The sequence below is a fragment of the Ranitomeya imitator genome, chromosome 8 (assembly GCF_032444005.1).
Source record: "Ranitomeya imitator isolate aRanImi1 chromosome 8, aRanImi1.pri, whole genome shotgun sequence".
NCBI classification, from domain to species: domain Eukaryota; kingdom Metazoa; phylum Chordata; class Amphibia; order Anura; family Dendrobatidae; genus Ranitomeya; species Ranitomeya imitator.
This window is the reverse complement of record NC_091289.1, coordinates 136,746,730-136,768,948: the sequence shown is the minus strand read 5'-3', so window position 1 is coordinate 136,768,948 and position 22,219 is coordinate 136,746,730. Positions and strand designations below refer to the sequence as shown.

At 42.6% G+C, this 22,219-nt stretch overlaps 1 protein-coding gene across 1 annotated transcript; it reads left to right on the top strand.

The window, feature by feature from the left end:
• Nucleotides 1-3,463: 3,463 nt before the first annotated feature.
• S1PR1 (sphingosine-1-phosphate receptor 1) lies at nt 3,464-12,542 on the top strand. The gene is made up of 2 exons (XM_069737390.1): nt 3,464-3,653; nt 7,973-12,542. The coding sequence occupies exon 2, from the start codon at nt 8,045-8,047 to the stop codon at nt 9,167-9,169; it is 1,125 nt and encodes a 374-aa protein (XP_069593491.1). The 5' UTR covers nt 3,464-3,653; nt 7,973-8,044; the 3' UTR covers nt 9,170-12,542.
• Nucleotides 12,543-22,219: the final 9,677 nt, after the last annotated feature.

Below are 22,219 nucleotides of genomic sequence, written 5' to 3'. Positions count from 1 at the left end.
TAACTCATGTTTTTATTTATGTTAGGAGCATAGGGAATGCCCAGATTTGTGATGAGTCTGCAGTCATTCTTTGTGACTGCAGACTTCTGACTTCTCACAGTGCGCCCTGCATGCTGTCAGGATTGTCTCGTGCTGGCGATTATACATACGTACGGTCACGTGCTGACTAGATATGTGTGGCCCCAGTCAATGAAGGGCACGTCTAGTTGGAATATGGCCAGAGGTATACAAATCGCATGCTTGTGCTGACATGAGTGTCCACTGGCAAGAGAGAATCCTAAAAGTGTCCAGTACATGCGTTGTGAGGATTCAGAAGCTGCGATGCCAGGATTCAGCTCTGCAGGTTCCAGTAGTCGTCACATGGACACTTCACTCATATGCGACTTTCATACTTGTCCTGTGACATCGAGCTTCTCTTCTGCTTCTCTCAGTTTTCGCTGAATATTGAGAGCATTAGGGAGAGCGGCTCGTCGGTACATGACTAAGTGTGCAAATCACTTATGTCCTGGGGGGGGGGGGGGGCAAAATGAATTCTTTCCCCGGGTGCCAGAAACCCTAGATACGCCTCTGGGCAGGACTGTAGGCAGAGTCTTATCTTCCTGCTCTAAGCCACAGAAACCAAGGAAAGACCTGCCCACAGGCCGCCCCGAAGCACAAACATGTTCCCCATCATAGAGACTGAGAGAGAGACAGATTATTTGTGCTTCGGGTGGCCTGGGGGCAGGTCTTTCCTTGGTTTCTCTGGCTTAAGGCCCCGTCACACATAGCGAGATCGCTAGCGAGATCGCTGCTGAGTCACAAGTTTTGAGCCATTTTTTGATCGTTGAGGTCCCGCTGACATCGCTGAATCGGCGTGTGTGACGCCGATTCAGCGATATCTTCACTGGTAACCAGGGTAAACATCGGGTTACTAAGCAGGGCCGCGCTTAGTAACCCGATGTTTACCCTGGTTACCATCCTAAAAGTAAAAAAACAAACAGTACATACTTACCTACCGCTGTCTGTCCCCGGCGCTGTGCTCTGCTCTCCTCCTGTACTGGCTGTGAGCGTCGGTCAGCCGGAAAGCAGAGCGGTGACGTCAACGCTCTGCTTTCCGGCCGCTGTGCTCACACAGACAGTACAGGAGGAGTGCAGAGCACAGCGCCGGGGACAGACAGCGGTAGGTAAGTATGTACTGTTTGTTTTTTTACTTTTAGGATGGTAACCAGGGTAAACATCGGGTTACTAAGCGCGGCCCTGCGCTTAGTTACCCGATGTTTACCCTGGTTACCGGCATCGTTGGTCGCTGGAGAGCGGTCTGTGTGACAGCTCTCCAGCGACCAAACAGCGACACTGCAGCGATCCGGATCGTTGTCGGTATCGCTGCAGCGTCGCTATGTGTGACGGGGCCTTTAGACCAGGAAGATAAGACTCTGCCTACAGTCCCACCCCGCAACACTGGCATCTTATTAACTGAAAACTTCTAACACTGATTACACAAGAACAACAAGACTGATTTCTAGTTTCTAACAGGCTCGCTTTAAATTGGGTCTGTTAACCTTTGGGTAATTTGTTAGTACACACCAGTAAAATCACACTGAATCATGCAGATTTTGTTGTGGTAATGCGGTTTCTCCGCAACTCCACGTGCACACGTTCAATATTTGGTGAGTTTTTTACCTCAGTAATTGTAAGCCAAACCCAGGAGTGGGTGTTAAATTCAGAAGTGGTGACGTGTTTCTGTTAGGCCACCTTCACATGTTCAGTATTTGGTCAGTATTTTACATCAATATTTGTAGCCAAAACCAGGAGTAGCATACAAAAAATATGTAGTCAGCTTCCCAAGCCTTCAATCCGACTTCCCAAAGTCAGCCAACGCCTTGCACGGATCTGGTGGAGTAGCCAAATGATGCACAGCAGAAAGAAAAAGAAAAAAAATCCAGCAATGGGCGTGGGTGAACTAAAAAATAACTTTTATTCCTTATCGTTAAAAAATCATTCCAAGAATATCCTTTGTCGGGCACATAGCTTCATATGAACAGATCAACGCGATTCGACGTTAGTCTTTTTCAAGATCATGAAAAAGACTAACGTCGAAAAGTGTTGATCTGTTCATATGAAGCTATGTGCCCGACAAAGGATATTCTTGGAATGATTTTTTAACAATAAGGAATAAAAGTTATTTTTTCATTCACCTACACCCATTGCTGGATTCTGCTGTGCAAAACCAGGAATGGTTGAAAAATACAAAAGTGGTGACGTGTTTCTATTATACTTTTCATCTGATTGTTTCTCTCCTGGTTTTGGCTTAAGGCCCCTTCACATTAAGCGACGCTGCAGCGATACCGACAACGATCCGGATCACTGCAGCGTCGCTGTTTGGTCGCTGGAGAGCTGTCACACAGACAGCTCTCCAGCGACCAACGATGCCGGTAACCAGGGTAAACATCGGGTAACTAAGCGCAGGGCCGCGCTTAGTAACCCGATGTTTACCCTGGTTACCATCCTAAAAGTAAAAAAAAACAAACACTACATACTTACCTACAGCCGTCTGTCCTCCAGCGCTGTGCTCTGCTCTCCTCCTGTACTGTCTGTGAGCACAGCGGCCGGAAAGCAGAGCGTTGACGTCACCGCTCTGCTTTCCGGCTGACCGACGCTCACAGCCAGTGCAGGAGGAGTGCAGAGCACAGCGCTGGAGGACAGACGGCTGTAGGTAAGTATGTAGTGTTTGTTTTTTTTTACTTTTAGGATGGTAACCAGGGTAAACATCGGGTTACTAAGCGCGGCCCTGCGCTTAGTTACCCGATGTTTACCCTGGTTACCAGTGAAGACATCGCTGAATCGGTGTCACACACGCCGATCCAGCGATGTCAGCAGGAGTCCAGCGACGAAATAAAGTTCTGGACTTTATTCAGCGACCAACGATCTCCCAGCAGGGGCCTGATCGTTGGTCGCTGTCACACATAACGGTTTCATTAACGATATCGTTGCTACGTCACAAAAAGCAACGATATCGTTAACAATATCGTTATGTGTGAAGGTACCTTTACAGATACTGAGGTAAAATACTGAGCAAATACTGAACGTGTGAACATGGCCTTTATACCTTTGCTCTGATTGTTCTTCTCCTCATTTTGGGTTACAGATACAGAGGTAATAAACTCACCAAATACTGAACGTGTACATAAGGTAAATAATCTGCAGGAAGGGTCAGATTACATCTCAGATTTTCTCTGCAGTGTTGGTGAGATTATTTCAGGTTACATCCACATTGTTGGTTCTGTGATACCCAGTGGATTTTTCTATTCATGTGGGCAACCCTTTATAGGGCTTCACTTGTAACTCCACATCATAATCTCAGTAGATCTGCAGAACACTCTGCTTATGTAGTTTCCTTGGTAAGAGCTGTGATAGCATCCTGAGAGGAGGAGCTGGTGGGTGGAGAAGTGGAGAAGTCTACAGTGTAGAGATATACATAACCCTCACAGCTCTGAGGACACTTGTATGGGGACACCACTGAGCAGGAATGAATGCAGATATGAGGTTTCTTCGCGAAGTGAAGGATTTGTCATTTCTGGAATAATTTATCCACATGGGAAGATATTCAAAAAGTTTATTGTCCCGGAGAAGGGAAGTCTGCGGACTGCAAGCCAGAAGTTCACTCTCACACAAAGGTATGGTGTATGGCGGCGACTCTACATACCACTAATCCTAATGGTAGCAGCGCAGTGTATCGTAGCACAGTGATTAGATATGTGGTGGATACAATCAGATATTGCATGATGTACTGTATAATGCAGGCGCCACTTGATAGATTATGTTGGACACAGAACTGAAATGATGTGGCGTTTTTATGTGACGTTAATCACTTTTATGATAAAAGTAATATAGGAGTTATAAGTTTATTGGCTAACCAGAAAAAATGGATTTTCACGATGTGTCTATATTTTATGCTACCACTGACAGTTTTCCCATGGGAATAGCTAGCCTTGCACTGGGTCTTGCAGTATCTTCAATGACTACTGCCCTAGTATTAATAAAAAAATGCTCCGATCCATTACGTTGATTGCCATTTGTCACGAGCCATGATTTTGGAAACATGGAATGAGAATTCAAAGCATCAGAGGGGATATATGATATACGTGATCAGACATAAAATACAGCAATTAATTGATTTGATCAGACAGGTGATGTCTACAGAAATACACATTAATTTGCTTAGAAAGTGCTACCTCTCCTTCAGTCAGTCTCCAGACTTAGGGTACCGTCACACAGTGGCATTTTGATCGCTACGACGGCACGATTCATGACGCTCCAGCATCGTAACAATATCGCTCCAGCGTCGTAGACTGCTGTCACACATTGCAATGTACGACGCTGGAGCGATAATTTCATGACGTATGTGCGATGTAGAAGCCGTTGGTTACTATGCGCACATCGTATACAATATCGTGCACACCATTGTTACACCATGCGATCATGCCGCCACAGTGGGACATTAGACGACGAAAGAAAGTTTCAAACGATCTGCTACGACGTACGATTCTCAGCGGGGTCCCTGATCGCAGGAGCGTGTCAGACACAGCGAGATCGCTGGAACGTCACGGATATATCGCTGGAATGTCACAAATCGTGCCGTCGCGGTCGTAGCGATCAAAATGCCACTGTGTGACGGTACCCTTAGATCCAAAATAGCAATGACAATAAAATAATCATATTCAGGAGTTTTACACTAATCTGTCTGCTGGGGGGCACTGTACCCATACAGGGGTCTGCAGTGTATTTGGATCCCCTGAAGTCTTGCTGGATTATTTGGCATTTTGGGTGCACACTTGCTCTTATCTGCACCTATGTAAACGCATATAGCTGCAACTATTTGTACTTAAGCTAATGGCTCCTTTGATTAACAACAAAACTAATTACCTTCAGTGAATGAGGCTCCTAGACAGAAGGGAAAACTTATGTTAACTACTTTCAGAATCTCAAATACTGCCCTGTAATTAATTTATAAGTTTCGGGATGGCAAATCCTTGAAACTCATTGTGCTTATAGCCTTATTCATGATTTATAAGAACCTATTGCTTTGATCGTACACTATAAAGATCAATGTATTTGGTCCGTCATGTCCATACTGCATAGTCCTCGATGCTTCATTGCTAAAAGAAATGTCCAAAATTAATTAGTATAGCGTGTTATAATAAAAGGGATACCATTGACATTCAGCGTGTCAAAGGCTTCTGTATAGCACTAGCCTATAATACAGCGTTGTACACAGTGTTCTCACATCAGAACTGTCACTCTCCCATCATTATCCAGGTGAATATGGGGGAAGGGGTAACATACTCCCACCAGTCTAGTATTGAATCACTTACTATACTACCCAAACATATGTATTGTAATTTAGTTAAAACATTGATTTATTTCTAGTTTGTGCTTTGACTTTCTAGTTGTTTTTCCAATTTTACTGTAATCAGTCATAAGATTTTAAGTGTTTTAAACATAAAACATTATGGCTTTAATTTTTCTTTTTACTTTGTATATCTATCAATGTTATTGACCTAGCCTTATCCCTAGCTATAACCCTAACCCATAGATTGTCTCTAACCCCATCCTTAGCCAAAGCCCTAACCCTTAGATTATCTCTAACCCTCTAACCCCATCCTTAGCCAAAGCCCTAACCCTTAGATTATCTCTAACCCCATCCTTAGCCAAAGCCCTAACCCTTAGATTATCTCTAACCCCATCCTTAGCCAAAGCCCTAACCCTTAGATTATCTCTAACCCTATCCTGAGCCAAAGCCCTAACCCTTAGATTATCTCTAACCCTATCCTGAGCCAAAGCCCTAACCCTTAGATTATCTCTAACCCCATCCTTAGCCAAAGCCTTAACCCTTAGATTATCTCTAACCCTATCCTGAGCCAAAGCCCTAACCCTTAGATTATCTCTAACCCTATCCTGAGCCAAAGCCCTAACCCTTAGATTATCTCTAACCCTATCCTGAGCCAAAGCCCTAACCCCTTAGATTATCTGTAACCCTATCCCTAGCCATAGCCCTAACCCTTACATGATCTCTAACCCTATTCCTAGCTAAAGCCCTAACCCTTAGATTATCTCTAACCCTATCCCTATCCCTAACCCTTAGCTTACCTTTTAATCTTATCCCTAGCCATAACCCTAACCCTTAGATTATCTCTAATCCTGTCCCTAACCCAATCCTTAGCCCTTGAAAATTTTGTACCCCTTCCTGCCACATCACATCCTCTAATCAAGAATTCTTGTGCTTCTTTGTAAAGAAAAGTGGCATGAACTTGGGTTTGAAAAGGCATGTTACCCACATAAATATCCCTGACACATTTTCCCCATCAGCTCTTTAAGAAACTCCCCATGTTCTGTCACATCTGGTCACCGTACACAGCTTCCCCTGGATGCTGAACAACATGTACTTTTATCCGATTCCCTTCATTTCCTTTCTTCCAGCTCAATGTTAGCCAAGATTTATCATAAGTTCCGCAAAAAAGAGGAGCTTACCCCACAGAGAGCAGAAGCTTTCTTTAGAGCGGAGTGACATCATACAGATTTCTACTACTTCTGGACAGCTGCTATATAGAGGACAGTCCGCATCTAATGCAGGGTTTATTGCGTGCCCTGCGGAGCGGAGCTTATAATTTGGCACAAATGACTGGTGTACTGCATCGATATAGGTGTTTTTGCCATAAAAAAACCCCCAAAAACAAAAGAAATAGCTAAGACTAAGTTAACATCTGTGTTCAGGAATTCCCTTTATTTAAACAAATGTAATTAATGTCCATGATGGACTTGTTGTGTAACTGATGTAAATGGGAGCAGAGGGACCCCACTGATTATTTTGGGGTCGGTCTGGCTTCCGTTGGGTGCTTCTGGTTAGAATGGCAATAAAAATTCTGTATGATGCTTTTTATTCTTCAGATCTAATCTAACCTGGGACCTGTTAATTAATGGGACAATGGGGCTCCCTGCTTCTGTTTGCATCAGCTATGGCACAGATCTGCTTTGGACGTAAATCCCATTTGGCCCTGTTCACACTCCTTTATGTTGGGCGCCTATGACTCTACAGGGCTTCTGTCTGAATCCTGCCAAAAAACTTAATTCAGACACAACCTCTGATCAAGGCACAGAGTGCAATCACACAACCTGAGTTCAAGTGTACTCTGTGCTTTTTTTCCAGTGATGTTTGTCCTTTCAGACAAGCAAAAAAATGTAGTAGACTATACTCTGGTGCCTGTCTGAAAGCATGAGTACCATAGGAAAAAAGCACAAAGGGAGTAAATTTGTGTCCTCTTTGGCTCCTTCAGTCATTCCATCTGAATCCTGTTTTTCAGCGATACAGACAGAACTCCCGGTAGAGTCATAGGCGCACTGCAAAATCACAGTGTAAACAGGGCCATAGGAAAAAAAAACAGAATTCTTTACAGATCCATCATTTGACAGACCCAATTTGTGCCAGATTGACCCCTTAGACCTATAATGGGGTCGGTCAGGTTTCCAGTAGGTCAAATTTCCAGTAGGTCTGGTTTCCAGTAGGTATATGTCTTTTCACTAGAAAAAGAAGCAAATGTGAGTAGAGCCGATGAATAATGTCCTATCGATGGTCCGTAGGTACACCTGCATTAGCTTTCAGTAAGTACATCCAGCTCTGGTATATCGATATTACATATGGAAGCTGCATCTTTGTGGTTGAAAGTTGGGTTGGTTAAACCATAACGTGTCCCGGGTTCATCTGGAGAAACTGTCATTCTGTTTTCTAGCTTCATGCAACATATTTTTTCCTATGGGAATCTGCTTAATGTTCTGGTCATATATATTTAGGGGGAGAAATTATTCCAAATTTGTAGATCTCACTTTACCATTAGATGTTTATTAGATGACAATTTGGTAGCCGTAGGCATCATAGTAGTAAAAATCACCAGATAACCAAGAACATTGACCCTAACATGTTGTTATGATTTTTTTTCAGGAAAAGTTCAGAAGTGCCTAATTTAAGAAGCATTAGCGCCATCTAGTGTTGTATTGAACAATTCCAGCAGCCATGACTCCCACCGAGCATTCTCATAAGAAGAGCCTTTACTACAGCCATGAGACGATTGTAACCCATTACAATTATACAGGGAAGTATAAGACTAACTCCACCAATGATCTGAAGCCGACCTCCATCATCTTCATCATTATCTGCTGCTTCATTGTACTGGAGAATGTCCTGGTGCTTCTTACTATCTGGAGAACCAAGAAGTTTCATCGACCCATGTATTACTTCATTGGTAACCTGGCGCTCTCTGACTTACTAGCTGGGGCGGCGTACACGGCCAACATTCTCCTTTCTGGATCCAATACATACAGGTTAACACCAGTCCAATGGTTTATTCGGGAAGGGAGTATGTTTGTGGCTCTCTCTGCCTCAGTCTTCAGCCTCTTGGCGATTGCTATCGAGCGTTGTATTACCATGTTAAAAATGAAGCTCCACAATGGCAGCAAAAGCTCCAGGTCATTCCTTCTGATTAGTGGCTGCTGGTTGCTGTCGTTGTGTCTCGGAGGACTTCCGCTCATGGGATGGAACTGTATGGATAACATGAACCTTTGCTCCACCGTGCTCCCCTTATACCATAAACATTACATCCTATTTTGCACCAGCATTTTCAGCATTTTATTGTTATCCATTGTTGTTCTATATGCCAGGATTTACTTCTTGGTAAGAACGAGGAGCAGAAGTTTGACCTTCAGAAGAAACTGTGCAAGGACGAGCAGGAGTTCGGAAAAATCTATGGCCTTGCTTAAAACAGTCATCATTGTCCTAAGTGCGTTCATTGTATGCTGGTCGCCGCTCTTCATTTTTCTCCTACTGGATGTCGGCTGTGATGTCAGGGCCTGCCAGGTTCTGTTCAAGGCCGAGTACTTTCTGGCTCTCGCAGTTCTTAATTCAGCCACTAACCCCATCATCTACACCTTGACCAACAGGGAGATGAGGCGTGCCTTCCTTAAAATGGCATGTTGTTGCCACTGCCCCATTCTGAATCCAGAAATAAAAGTTAAGAGACCCATCATCACAGGGATGGAGTTCAGTAGGAGCAAGTCGGACAACTCTTCGCACCCTCAGAAAGATGAGATGGAATACCATGGGACCATCATGTCTTCAGGAAACGTGACGTCATCATCCTAGGACATGGGTCACAGACTGGGATTACATATGTTTTTATATGAAGGGAAATTCATCTGGATAATGCCGAGTGTGCACTGAGCCCAGCACGATAACATAGAACTGGGTGGAAAGGAGTGGACATTTCAATGGAAGGATGAGGAGCATGTAAGCTGCACAGACATTGGTAGGATGAGGTCTAACCTCACGTATCATGCGGATTCTTTGCTCCATGAACAGTGTGCATTTGGGATCTAACATCACTTACCCTCTTAATATAGAACCAGGCTCCACAAGAGAAAATGGGGCAGGAGGTTACCTGTCTCCTATGTAACTGTCCTCTATGGCGGAGTCCAATTGTTGTTCTTTGTAACAAAGTCTGTGAATGGTGCAGATGATCTATGAACTAGAGAAAGTCATTACACTACATGCATGCTCGGTCCGAACTCTGGGTCACGTGATGGTATACAGATAGAGCAGAGCTGAGTTTACCACTAATCTGAGGTTTTACATGAAGCCACTATTAGACATGCTGCATAGCCTTAAAAGATCATTCAGCGTTATCGAATGCACAAGCAATGCAACCCCAAAAAGTGTCAAATGACAGATTCAGCTCTGTTACATCAGTGTACAAAAATCAGCAGGGTCGGATGAGGCTGAGCTCTTACACTTTTTTTAGCCTTTTCTAATATTAAATGATTAAAATGTTGCAATCTCTAATTTTTCCTATTTTTTCTCCAGTTTTTCTTTTTCTTTTAGTCGCACTGCTCCACTGAATATTCAGATATTATTTGTTTTTGAATCCATCACAAGGATCCAGAGATATGGGCCTTTTTATTTAGTGCTGATCTTTATGGTCTTTGCAAAGGGGGCGTGGCTCATAGGATTCCATAGGGGCGTGGCTCGCAGGATTCCTTGGGGGCGTGGCTCATTGGATTCCATAGGGGCGTGGCTCGCAGGATTCCTTGGGGGCGTGGCTCATAGGATTCCATGGGGGCGTGGCTCGCAGGATTCCTTGGGGGCATGTCTTTAGGCTGCTCTGCATAATTACCCTGTGAGCCACGCCTTCCTGATAAAGATTATAAAAATTAGCACTAAATTAAAAAAACCATATCTCTGGAACCATATGGCAGATTTAGAAAAACTAAAAAAACAGCCTACTCAGGGGAGCAGACAGAATAAATTATAGAAAAAATGACCACTTTTGATCTGGGGACTGGTCCTCCTTAAAGGGAATAAGTCTTCTCCAACTGTGTCCTGGGTTAGTCCAGATGGTCCTATGTGCCTTGTAAAGCCGTAGTGCTGTCGTCTGCAGTTGTACAATAACATACAGGCTTCATGTCAGATTCATTAGGGCAGGTTAAAGGTTTTTAGACAATCCTTCACATACTAGATAAGATCACATTTCATTTAGTCTATATAAAGAGGACCTGTCACTTTCCAGAAATATATTTTCCTGGTGTAAATGCCGCTGTTCTCCTAAATCTAGTGTTATCTAAACTTGTTCCAGCATCTCTCGATTCCTGCAATATTGGCCCATCATCCCTGTGTATAAGCATAGATTTTTTTAGCCAACTGGGAATGGTCCTATAAGAGTTGAGTTCCCACCCACTTGGCTAAAAAAAAACTATATTTTCATATATGGAAGATAGAGCCATTTTCAGGAATGAAGAGGTACAGTAACTAAAGAAAAGTAATGCCAGATTCAGGAGAATAGCGGGATTTACACCAAGTAAAATAATATGAATTTATGGCAAGTGACAGGTCCTCTTTAACTCTTGATAAAATATATGGACTTGTCACCACCTTGTGAATGTACCTTAGGAACATGGAGGTTGTAAGACCCCCTGCACCACATGTCTGAGAAGTGGCGTCATGTAAACGGAGCCTTATTCCCCATAGTCAGTCGATGGGGGGCACGTGTCCTAGGGACCTTCATAGCTCCTAATGGATATTACATCTGTCCAGAAGTATATGTCTCAAGACATCTGGTACACGGCATGTTAAAGGTGCCATCGTCTGTCTTCTCTATTAAATCCATAACTTATTATAAATGCATTCAGAATTTTTTTATCCTAAAATACAATCAACAATCCATGATGATTCATTTAATCCTTTCATTGGGTTGTAGACCAGTAGAAGAAAGTGGCTGAGTTATTGCTTTAAATAGCGCCACTCTTGTCTACAGGCTGTGGTTGGTATTGCAATTTCATGATCTTAATTGTATGGGTCAGGACTTCAGTACTAGATGCAGACCCTGCGTAGGAATGGAGCTCTTTCTAGGAAAAACATATCCTTTTTTTTTCTAATTCCATGCAACCTCTTTAGCCGCCCGCTGGAGCTTCAGTGCATCAGATATTGGGGAGTTGTTGGGTTTCAGAAATGGAGCTACATAAAATGACTGAACTCCAAGCTGCTGATTATTTAAAACACAATTTCTTTAATATCTAGTGCAAAATGTTGCTTCCGAAATTTGAGCCATAGATCAAACAGATGAGAAAAGTAAGCACTTATTTCTTAGTAGCGTCACTTGTGAGCATCCTGGAGAGAAGGTGACAGATAGGGGTGCACTAATCTGTGACTATTGGGCTGCCCAACCTCTAAAAGACATGGCGCTTGTATCTCACCAGACTGGGTGACTCTTCTCCGACAAGCTGTAATACTGCAACATAAAATTGTTTTTCTAATGTAATGGTTAATAGGGTTGTCCGGGATTTAATGAAACGTCTTCTAGTAGGGAATGTGCTTAAATAAAAAAAATACAAAAATACCAATACTTACCTATTAAGACCTCTGCTGGCCTCACGTTGCCGGTTCGTAGGTCCCCCCTAGTCTTCGCTTACTTTGTGGCCGCGTCATACATGCACTTGATTACTGCTGACTGACCCCGGCAGAGATACCTGCATGAACGCCATGAGGCTTCTAAAGCCAGTGATTGGCTGCAGCGGTCACATGGATGTATGGGCATGCCATTGGTCAGGAAGGCAAGCAAAGACTCACAGGGATCCCTGAAGTTGCTGGAGTAGTGGGAATAAGGTTTTTTGGGTCATATTCTCTACTGTCAGCATTTTTTTAAATCCTTGACAAACCCTTTTAACGCAAAGTAGTTTTAATCTTTCCATTTGGGAAGCCTTCTTCTCAGATGATACAAAAAGCTGCGTTGTTCTAAATGCAAGTTATTCACAGGTGGTCTTAATGCGCCATTTGTAATACTTATTATTGTGTTCTTATTTAGTATTTTTTTACCGGTGCAATTACACAGACATTTTTGTTTGTTTTTGTGTTTTTTTTTTTTTTTTTTTTACATAGTATTTAAAAAACCTGACTCTTCTTGTTGGATTTGCACATAGAAATACTGTATTATAAACCTGTAATAAAACTGATAATTTTGTAATTACCTTTGCGTGATCCGTTCTAATTTGTGAATGATGTCGCAGGCAAAGTCATTCTGGCCGTTTCCAAATATGGTTGGAATGAAGGATCCGGGACATTGTGAGGATCCAGGAAATACCATCTGCGAAAGAATGGCCAGACAGGAAATCCCAAGAGAGCGGAGAGTGTATTCACAGAGTTCTCAGGCAGGGGCTGAAGTGCAGCACACATGTGATTTATAGGTCACACCAATGAATGCCTGGAAAAAAGATCATTGAAAAACATTGGCCTCTTCAGTAATTTTCCATAGTGACATCCTTACCAGGCCGGCAACCCAAGGAAAAACCGGAGCAGACGCCTTATAGTTCTACATAATATAACTCATTGAGGTACTTTGTACTCGGGGACATTTTTGGCGGCCATCATTTTCAAGCATTTTTTTTTAATTTTCTATTTTTTTAGCAACATATTTTCCCATGTGGAAAAATTCCATATCTATAGCATGCTCAAAAATACATTAGAAATTGCACCAACATTAAAAAGTCACCAAAAAGTTTGCGTTTTATAATTTGCCATAGGCTGCTAGCTAACATTGGGCCGCACTGCACAAAGGACTGCATTTTTCCTAAAGGCACCCAAAATGTTATGTTTACAAAGAGCTGGAATCATCTTTAAGATTTTGTATATAAAAATCCTCCAGAGGGTTTTGACCCTGGGATTGAAACACTTGTAGAAGTCAAATTAGTTCTCATGTGGGTGAGCAATAAAGGGGTTGTCCAGGTTTTTCACAAAAGTCAGCACACATCTACTTGGAATGTGGCTGTGAGTATAGATATAGCAAACTTATGGTCACATGTCCGCTTGCTTTTGCTGCTGGCACCGCAAAATCCTTACAGTGTACGCTGTGATAAAATTGGACAACTCTTTTTAGCTCTTAATGACATATTATAGCGCCATGGAATAAATGGAGCTATAATAATAAATAATAATATGATGATGTACTGGGTACGTATTATGATGGTTCCCTAACTTTGATGTGGACTCGCAAGCTAAGCCCACATCTTTGCCGGCAGATGATGGCTGTGATAATCAGCCATCATATGCCTCTAACAGCTGCAGATGGAACAGAGCTGAGCCCGCAGCTGTTAATCTGTATAATGCGCCCGCTATTCCATACGCCCATTGTTCCTCCTGTGATGTGATCGCAGAGCTCTAATGGGTGACAATGATGGCCAGGAGTCTGCTGAAGACACTTGTGCCTGTCATGATGGTACTCCTGTGCTGTGAAAGCCAGCCAATGTTGCGGCATTACTGTGTGTAGCACAAGCTATCGGATGATCACAGGTTCAAGCCCGCTCAAGGGACTAACAAATACAGTGAAAATTTGAAAAAATGTTTTGTTCTTTTTCTTTAAATATAAAAGGTGATATCATCCCACTATCCTCCATTAAAAATTAAGAAATAATAATAAAAAACACATAACATGAAGAAAAAAATCAAAACGCCAGAATTGGGGGGAGGGGGTTTAGTTGCAACTAGACAAAAAATATCATACAAGGCAATGAAAACATCATATCTACCCCAGAATGAATCAATAAAAAGATCACCTTGGGGTACAATAAAACACACAGCTCTATGTCCCGAAAAATGAAGTGTTACGACTTTCAGAAAATGGTGACACAAGCACATTTTTTTTCAAATTTTTTTTTTCACCACTTAAATAAAACAAAAACAATGTCACGTGAAAAGTGCAGTAGAATACACTAGTTATTTACCTGAATAAAAGGTTAACCGTTGGGGTGATCGCAGAATAAGGGTACGTTACCATCAGACCTATCCACTGCAGAGTTTAAACAGCAGAAAATAACACACGTCCGAATCTCCTCGCAAAATGTAATTCGGGCTTATGTGCTGACAGGGCCATAACTTATAATGGTGCTGAAAGAGTGAACGTACGCTCTGACGTGCATCATTTTCAGGCGTACACGCCTATTGGAGGCAGACATTCAAATGACTGTCAAATATTTGGCACCTAATGAGTTAACTTTCGTTAATCTAAGTGGGTGTTATTAGATATTTTTCATCGGGGGCGTGTACTTCTCTTCTCTGTATGTCCCTGACCAATCATAAGCAGACAACAACATAGAGGTGCACAAGAACCTGTCATTGGGGTCTCATGATCTGAGTTGACCACTGGTCATGCCAGCCGGAGTGTGCAGTCTAAATAAGCACTGAAAATAAGCATTGAAGAACTTTTGCTTGATTTGAGATCTTCAACCAGTTTTTGTAATGACTGGAGGATAACAATTTATAAGCTGAATCCATAGAAGAGGGGAAAGTTTAGCTACTTTAATGATGAATGCATTCTTTAGAAAATATAATAAAAGACTTTCACATTTGTATGAATGTCTTACACAGGGAAAACAAAATTCTGGAAAAAAGGTTTTTCTTTGTAAAGTTTTCTATAAGATTATTTATTCCCCTAAAACTCTGCAGTCAGATTTTTACATAATGTTTTTTTCTGGTGGTAAAAATTACAAATAGTTTTTTTTTGGGGGGGTTTCACATAGACTTTTTGTATAGGGCTCGAAGAACCCCTGAAATATGCAAGTTACATTTAACATCCTAAAAAAACTACAACAAACATTTGTACAAAGCAATCAAAATACTTTTAAAATAAATTGTTGTGTTTTATTAACGGGTATATCTGGGACTTTACAAAAAAAAAAAAAGTACCTAAGCACTAACAGGCAGGTAATTGGAACTTACTTGCCTGTGTACACAGACCGCTCCTGCACACCCCTGTTTGGGGTCTTCAGCTTACTGCACCATTGAATAAGCCAAGGACCCTCTGCCGATAGAGCTCAGTGAAATGCTGTATCCTGATCAATATGATGCTGAATAGAGTAAGATTATGATTTCTATAATGGTGTAAATATATCTATTACTAATAATGAACAGTAATCATAAAAAATCCTTCTGGCAACAAGATTTAAATGATTCCCTTTATTATTATTATTATTATTATTATTATTATAAGTGATGCACAATAAATACTGAGAATTTTTTTTGCTGTGGGAAAATGGTATCAGCAAAATGGAAAGAGGTCACAACCCGTTACTTCCTATAGGAAATTCCAAATATTCCTGTTAGACAAAGGTCTGGAAACGAGGAGGATGCTGAAGGGCAGTTTAAATCCTCAGGAAGAAATGACTTCATCTCACTTAGACATGCCCTGATAGGGTGTGAGACCATCAGTACTAATTAGTAATTGCCTCATGCCTGCTCCCATCTTACTGTAGGTTTCAGATATTCTTCCTATTATAGCATTTAATATAATGACTGGGTTTGAAGCCTGTGTGATTAGTGTTCCAGACTTCCATTGGTCAAAGCAATCCATTTGTAGCACCACAAACTTATAGATGTGACCAAACTTAAAGGGAACCTGTCACCGCCCACCCCCCATGCGTTTTTAACTAAAAGAGCCACCTTGTGCAGCACTAATGCTGCATTCTGCCAAGGTGGCTCTTTTAGTTGGGGTCCTTGCCAACACTGAACTATTCGTTTTTATAATTTGCCCCTCATACCTGTAGTTTGTCCGGGGGGGAAAAGACATACCCCCGGACACAAACGCCTCCCAGCCATCACTCAGGCCCTCCGTGCGCCGGGCACCGCCTCCACTTCCTTCATTAACGTCCCCGATGCCTGCATTGTAAGTTTTTTTTTCAGGCATGCGCAGTCTGTGCTGCCCTTCGACTCCTAACACATGATGGAAACTTTCCCCACCGGACAAACTACAGGTATGAGGGGCAAATTATAAAAACGAATAGTTTAGCGTTGGCAGCAGGGACCCCAACTAAAAGAGCCATCTTGGCAGAATGCAGCATTAGAGGTGCACAAGGTGGCTCTTTTATTTAAAAACAACTGCGGGAGGGGGGGGGTGACAGGTTCCTCTGAAAGGTTACCTGTCATTCCCCCAAACGGTATAAACCTACACATAAAGCGTTAATCATCAGTTTAATAGCATTACTATGCTGCCCGGCTGTCTTACTGAAAGACTGGCTACTGGGAGACAATAAACTTTTTTCCTCCAGGGAGCAGCCCTGCGTACACCATGTTAAAGATATGTACGCATGAAGATCTATGCGGAACATACGCTGCGCACAGATACGCTAATGTGAACTCGGCCTTACTGTCCTTTGTCATATAGGTGCATCATGGCGATCGTGCAGGGCACAGGAGCTGTAAATGCATGGTCACAACCAGGAGCACGGCTTAAGTGATAGACGAGCCCAGGCTGTCACAGCACGGAGCGATGCCCGCACCTCCCCAGGCTGTTTAACACCCTAAATTCCACAATCAATTGTGATTGCACCATTTAGGAGGCTGGGAGAGGGAAGGGGCTCCCCCTCCCGCACAATTGGCACCCCCGTTACAAGGGGCAGACACTGACAGCTTGGGGTCCCTGGGCAAGAAATATGTCCGGGCCCCCTCCCTGCCTAGCATGCTGTTTATGATGAGGACAATCTGGCCATGGGACCTCCCAAGCCTTGGGCTCTGAGCAACAGGCCAGATTGCCCTCATTATCACTGCCCTGCAAGCAGGGGCATACATAGAGTTCACAGGGCACCATAGCAAAACTTCTATTTGGGTCCCCACACCTCTAAAATATATATACAAATGCTTCTCACTAAATTAGAATATCATCAAAAAGTTAATTTATTCCAGTTCTTCAATACAAAAAGTGAAACTCATATTATATAGAGTAATTACAGAGTGATTTATGTAGTGTTTATTTCTGTTAATGTTGATGATTATGGCTTACAGACAATGAAAACCCAAAAGTTATTGACTCAACATCTGTCCTGTGTCCTTGTGTGTACCACATTGAGCATGGAGAAAAGAAAGAAGACCAAAGAACTGTCTGAGGACTTGAGAAACCAAATTGTGAGGAAGCATGAGCAATCTCAAGGCTACAAGTCCATCTCCAAAGACCTGAATGTTCCTGTGTCTACCGTGCGCAGTGTCATCAAGAAGTTTAAAGCCCATGGCACTGAGGCTAACCTCCCTAGATGTGGACGGAAAATAAAAATTGACAAGAGATTTCAACGCAAGATTGTGCAGATGTTGGATAAAGAACCTCGACTAACATCCAAACAAGTTCAAGCTGCCCTGCAGTCCGAGGGTACAAGAGTGTCAACCCGTACTATCCGTCGGCGTCTGAATGAAAAGGGACTGTATGGTAGGAGACCCAGGAGGACCCCACTTCTTACCCCGAGACATAAAAAAGCCAGGCTGGAGTTTGCCAAAACTTACCTGAAAAAGCCTAAAACGTTTTGGAAGAATATTCTCTGGTCAGATGAGACAAAAATAGGGCTTTTTGGGCAAAGTCATCAACATAGAGTTTACAAGAGAAAAAAAGAGGCATTCAAAGAAAAGAACATGGTCCCTACAGTCAAACATGGTGGAGGTTCCCTGATGTTTTGGGGTTGCTTTGCTGCCTCTGGCACTGGACTGCTTGACCGTGTGCATGGCATTATGAAGTCTGAAGACTACCAACAAATTTTGCAGCATAATGTAGGGCCCAGTGTGAGAAAGATGGGTCTCCCTCAGAGGTCATGGGTCTTCCAGCAGGACAATGACCCAAAACACACTTCAAAAAGCACTAGAAAATGGTTTGAGAGAAAGCACTGGAGACTTCTAAGGTGGCCAGCAATGAGTCCAGACCTGAATGCCATAGAACACCTGTGGAGTGTTCTAAAAATGGCAGTTTGGAGAAGGCACCCTTCAAATATCAGGGACCTGGAGCAGTTTGCCAAAGAAGAATGGTCTAAAATTCCAGAAGAGCATTGTAAGAAACTCATTTACTCGGTTACCGGAAGCGGTTGGTCGCAGTTAGTTTGGCTACAGGTTGTGCAACCAAGTATTAGGCTGAGGGTGCCAATACTTTTGTCTGGCCCATTTTTGGAGTTTTGTGTGAAATGATCAATGTTTTGCTTTTTCATTCTCTTTTGTGTTTTTTCATTTAATACAAATTAAATGAAGATAATAATACCAAAGAATTTGTGTTTGCAATCATTTTCAGGAAGAAACTGAGTATTATCTGACAGAATTGCAGGGGTGTCAATACTTTTGGCCATGACTGTAATTTTGCCACACAAAACTGGGAAAACGTATTGACTTGAGTATAAGCTGGGTATGCATTGTCCCCTTATCCCTATCCTTGTCTGCATGGCTCACCACCCCCATCCTTGTCTGCATGGCTCCCCATCACTATCCTTCTTTGCATGGCTCCCCATCTCTGTCCTTGTCTGCATGGCTCCCCATCCCTGTCTTTGTCTGCAGGTCTCCCCAACCTTCTCCTTGTATGCATGGCTCCCCATCCCTGTCCTTGTCTGCATGGCTCCCCATCCCTCTCCTTGTATGCATGCCTCCCCATCCCTGTCCTTGTATGCATGGTTCCTCATCCCTTTAAAAAAAAGCAACGACATCCTACTTACCTTCCCTGCGCGCCCTCGCTGAATCTTGTACCGGTGCCAACAGCTCTTCCGGACGAGCGATCACGTGTCCCCACTCATTAAGGTAATGAATATTCACCTCTCTATGGGAGTGGAGAGGTGAATATTCATTACCTTAATGAGCGGGCACCCGTGATAGCCCAGCTGCTGCTAGAAGTGGGCGGCTGCAGCTGTAACTGTGCGCGTTATAAGAGAAATTAATATTCACTGCCAATGCAGTGAATATTCATTTCTCTTTAGCAGTGGGCACAGGCTTTAGCCGCAGCTGCTGACTCCTGCCTCCTGTAACCCACTGCTCTGCCGCTTGTCCTCCCCCGCCTTCTACTGGGACAATGACTCATGTATAAGCTGAGGGTGGCCTTTTCAGCACAAAAAAAATCTGCTGAAAACTTGGCTTATACACGAGTATATATGGTAGATCACTCTGTTTGTAATGACTCTATATAATATACTAGCTGAAGAGCCCGGCGTTGCCTGGGCATAGTAAATATCTGTGGTTAGTTATAGCACCTCACTTCTCTTATTTTCCCATCACGCCTCTCATTTTCCCCCTCACATCTCTCATTTTCTCCCTTACACCTCTCATTTTCCCCCTCACTCCTCTCATTTTCCCCCTCACTCCTCTCATTCCCCCCTAGACACTTGTCATTTCAACCTCACATCTGTCATTTTCCGATCACTCCACTATTTTCCCTCACTCCTCTCATTTTGCACTCACACCTTTTCATTTTCACCTCACACCCCTCATTTTCACCTCACACCTCTCATTTTCCCCTCAGTATATACATGTTTGTCATCTCCCTTATATATAGTATACACCTGTATGTCATCTCCTGTATATAGTATATACCTGTATGTCATCTCCCCTGTAAATAGTATATACCTGCTGTATGTCATCTCCTCCTGTTTATTGTATATACCTGTGTCATCTCCTTCTGTATATAGTATATTCCTGTATGTCATCTCTTCTGTATATACTATAGACCTGTATGTCATCTCCTCCTATATATAGTATATACCTGTATGTCATCTCCTGTATATAGTATATATCTGTATGTCATCTTCCCTGTATATAGTATATACCTGCTGTATGTCATCTCCTCCTCTATATACCTATGTGTCATGTGTCATCTCCTCTTTTGTATAGTATATACATGTATGTCATCTCCTCCTGTATATAGTATATAGTATATACGTGTGTTATCTCCTGTATATAGTATATACCTGTAAGTCATCTCCTGTATATAGTATATACCTGTGTGTCATCTGCTCCTGTATATAGCATATAGCTGTGTGTCATCTCCTCCTGTATATAGTATGTACCTGTATGTCATCTCCTCCTGTATATAGTATATATCTGTGTCATCTCCTCCTGTATATAGTATATACCTGTGTGTCATCTGCTCCTGTATATAGTATATATCTGTGTGTCATCTCCTCCTGTATATAGTACATATATATGTGTCATCTCCCCTGTATATAGTATATACCTGTGTGTCATCTCCTCCTGTATACAGTATATACCTGTGTGTCATCTCCTACTGTATATAGTATATATCTGTGTGTCATCTCCCCTGTATATAGTATATACCTGTATGTCATCTCCTCCTGTATATAGTATGTACCTGTATGTCATCTCCTCCTGTATATAGTATATACCTGTGTGTCATCTCCCCTGTATATAGTATATACCTGTGTGTCATCTCCCCTGTATATAGTATATACCTGTGTGGCATCTCCCCTGTAAAGAGTATGTACCTGTATGTCATCTCCCCTGTATATAGTATATACCAGTGTGTCATCTCCTCCTGTATATAGTATATACCTGTGTGTCATCTCCCCTGTAAAGAGTATGTACCTGTATGTCATCTCCCCTGTATATAGTATATACCTGTGTGTCATCTCCCCTGTAAAGAGTATGTACCTGTATGTCATCTCCCCTGTATATAGTATATACCAGTGTGTCATCTCCTCCTGTATATAGTATATACCTGTGTGTCATCTCCCCTGTATATAGTATATACAGTGGGGCAAAAAAGTGTTTAGTCAGTCAGCAATAGTGCAAGTTCCACCACTTAAAAAGATGAGAGGCGTCTGTAATTTACATCATAGGTAGACCTCAACTATGGGAGACAAACTGAGAAAAAAAAAATCCAGAAAATCACATTGTCTGTTTTTTTAACAATTTATTTGCATATTATGGTGGAAAATAAGTATTTGGTCAGAAACAAAATTTCATCTCAATACTTTGTAATATATCCTTTGTTGGCAATGACAGAGGTCAAACGTTTTCTGTAAGTCTTCACAAGGTTGCCACACACTGTTGTTGGTATGTTGGCCCATTCCTCCATGCAGATCTCCTCTAGAGCAGTGATGTTTTTGGCTTTTCCCTTGGCAACACGGACTTTCAACTCCCTCCAAAGGTTTTCTATAGGGTTGAGATCTGGAGACTGGCTAGGCCACTCCAGGACCTTGAAATGCTTCTTACGAAGCCACTCCTTCGTTGCCCTGGCGGTGTGCTTTGGATCATTGTCATGTTGAAAGACCCAGCCACGTTTCATCTTCAATGTCCTTGCTGATGGAAGGAGGTTTGCACTCAAAATCTCACGATACATGGCCCCATTCATTCTTTCATGTACCCGGATCAGTCGTCCTGGCCCCTTTGCAGAGAAACAGCCCCAAAGCATGATGTTTCCACCACCATGCTTTACAGTAGGTATGGTGTTTGATGGATGCAACTCAGTATTCTTTTTCCTCCAAACACGACAAGTTGTGTTTCTACCAAACAGTTCCAGTTTGGTTTCATCAGACCATAGGACATTCTCCCAAAACTCCTCTGGATCATCCAAATGCTCTCTAGCAAACTTCAGACGGGCCCGGACATGTACTGGCTTAAGCAGTGGGACACGTCTGGCACTGCAGGATCTGAGTCCATGGTGGCGTAGTGTGTTACTTATGGTAGGCCTTGTTACATTGGTTCCAGCTCTCTGCAGTTCATTCACTAGGTCCCCCCGCGTGGTTCTGGGATTTTTGCTCACCGTTCTTGTGATCATTCTGACCCCACGGGGTGGGATTTTGCGTGGAGCCCCAGATCGAGGGAGATTATCAGTGGTCTTGTATGTCTTCCATTTTCTAATTATTGCTCCCACTGTTGATTTCTTCACTCCAAGCTGGTTGGCTATTG

Bases quoted from the DNA above. Each gene is read 5' to 3' on its own strand.
- S1PR1 (XM_069737390.1), top strand. From the start codon at position 8,045: ATGACTCCCACCGAGCATTCTCATAAGAAGAGCCTTTACTACAGCCAT.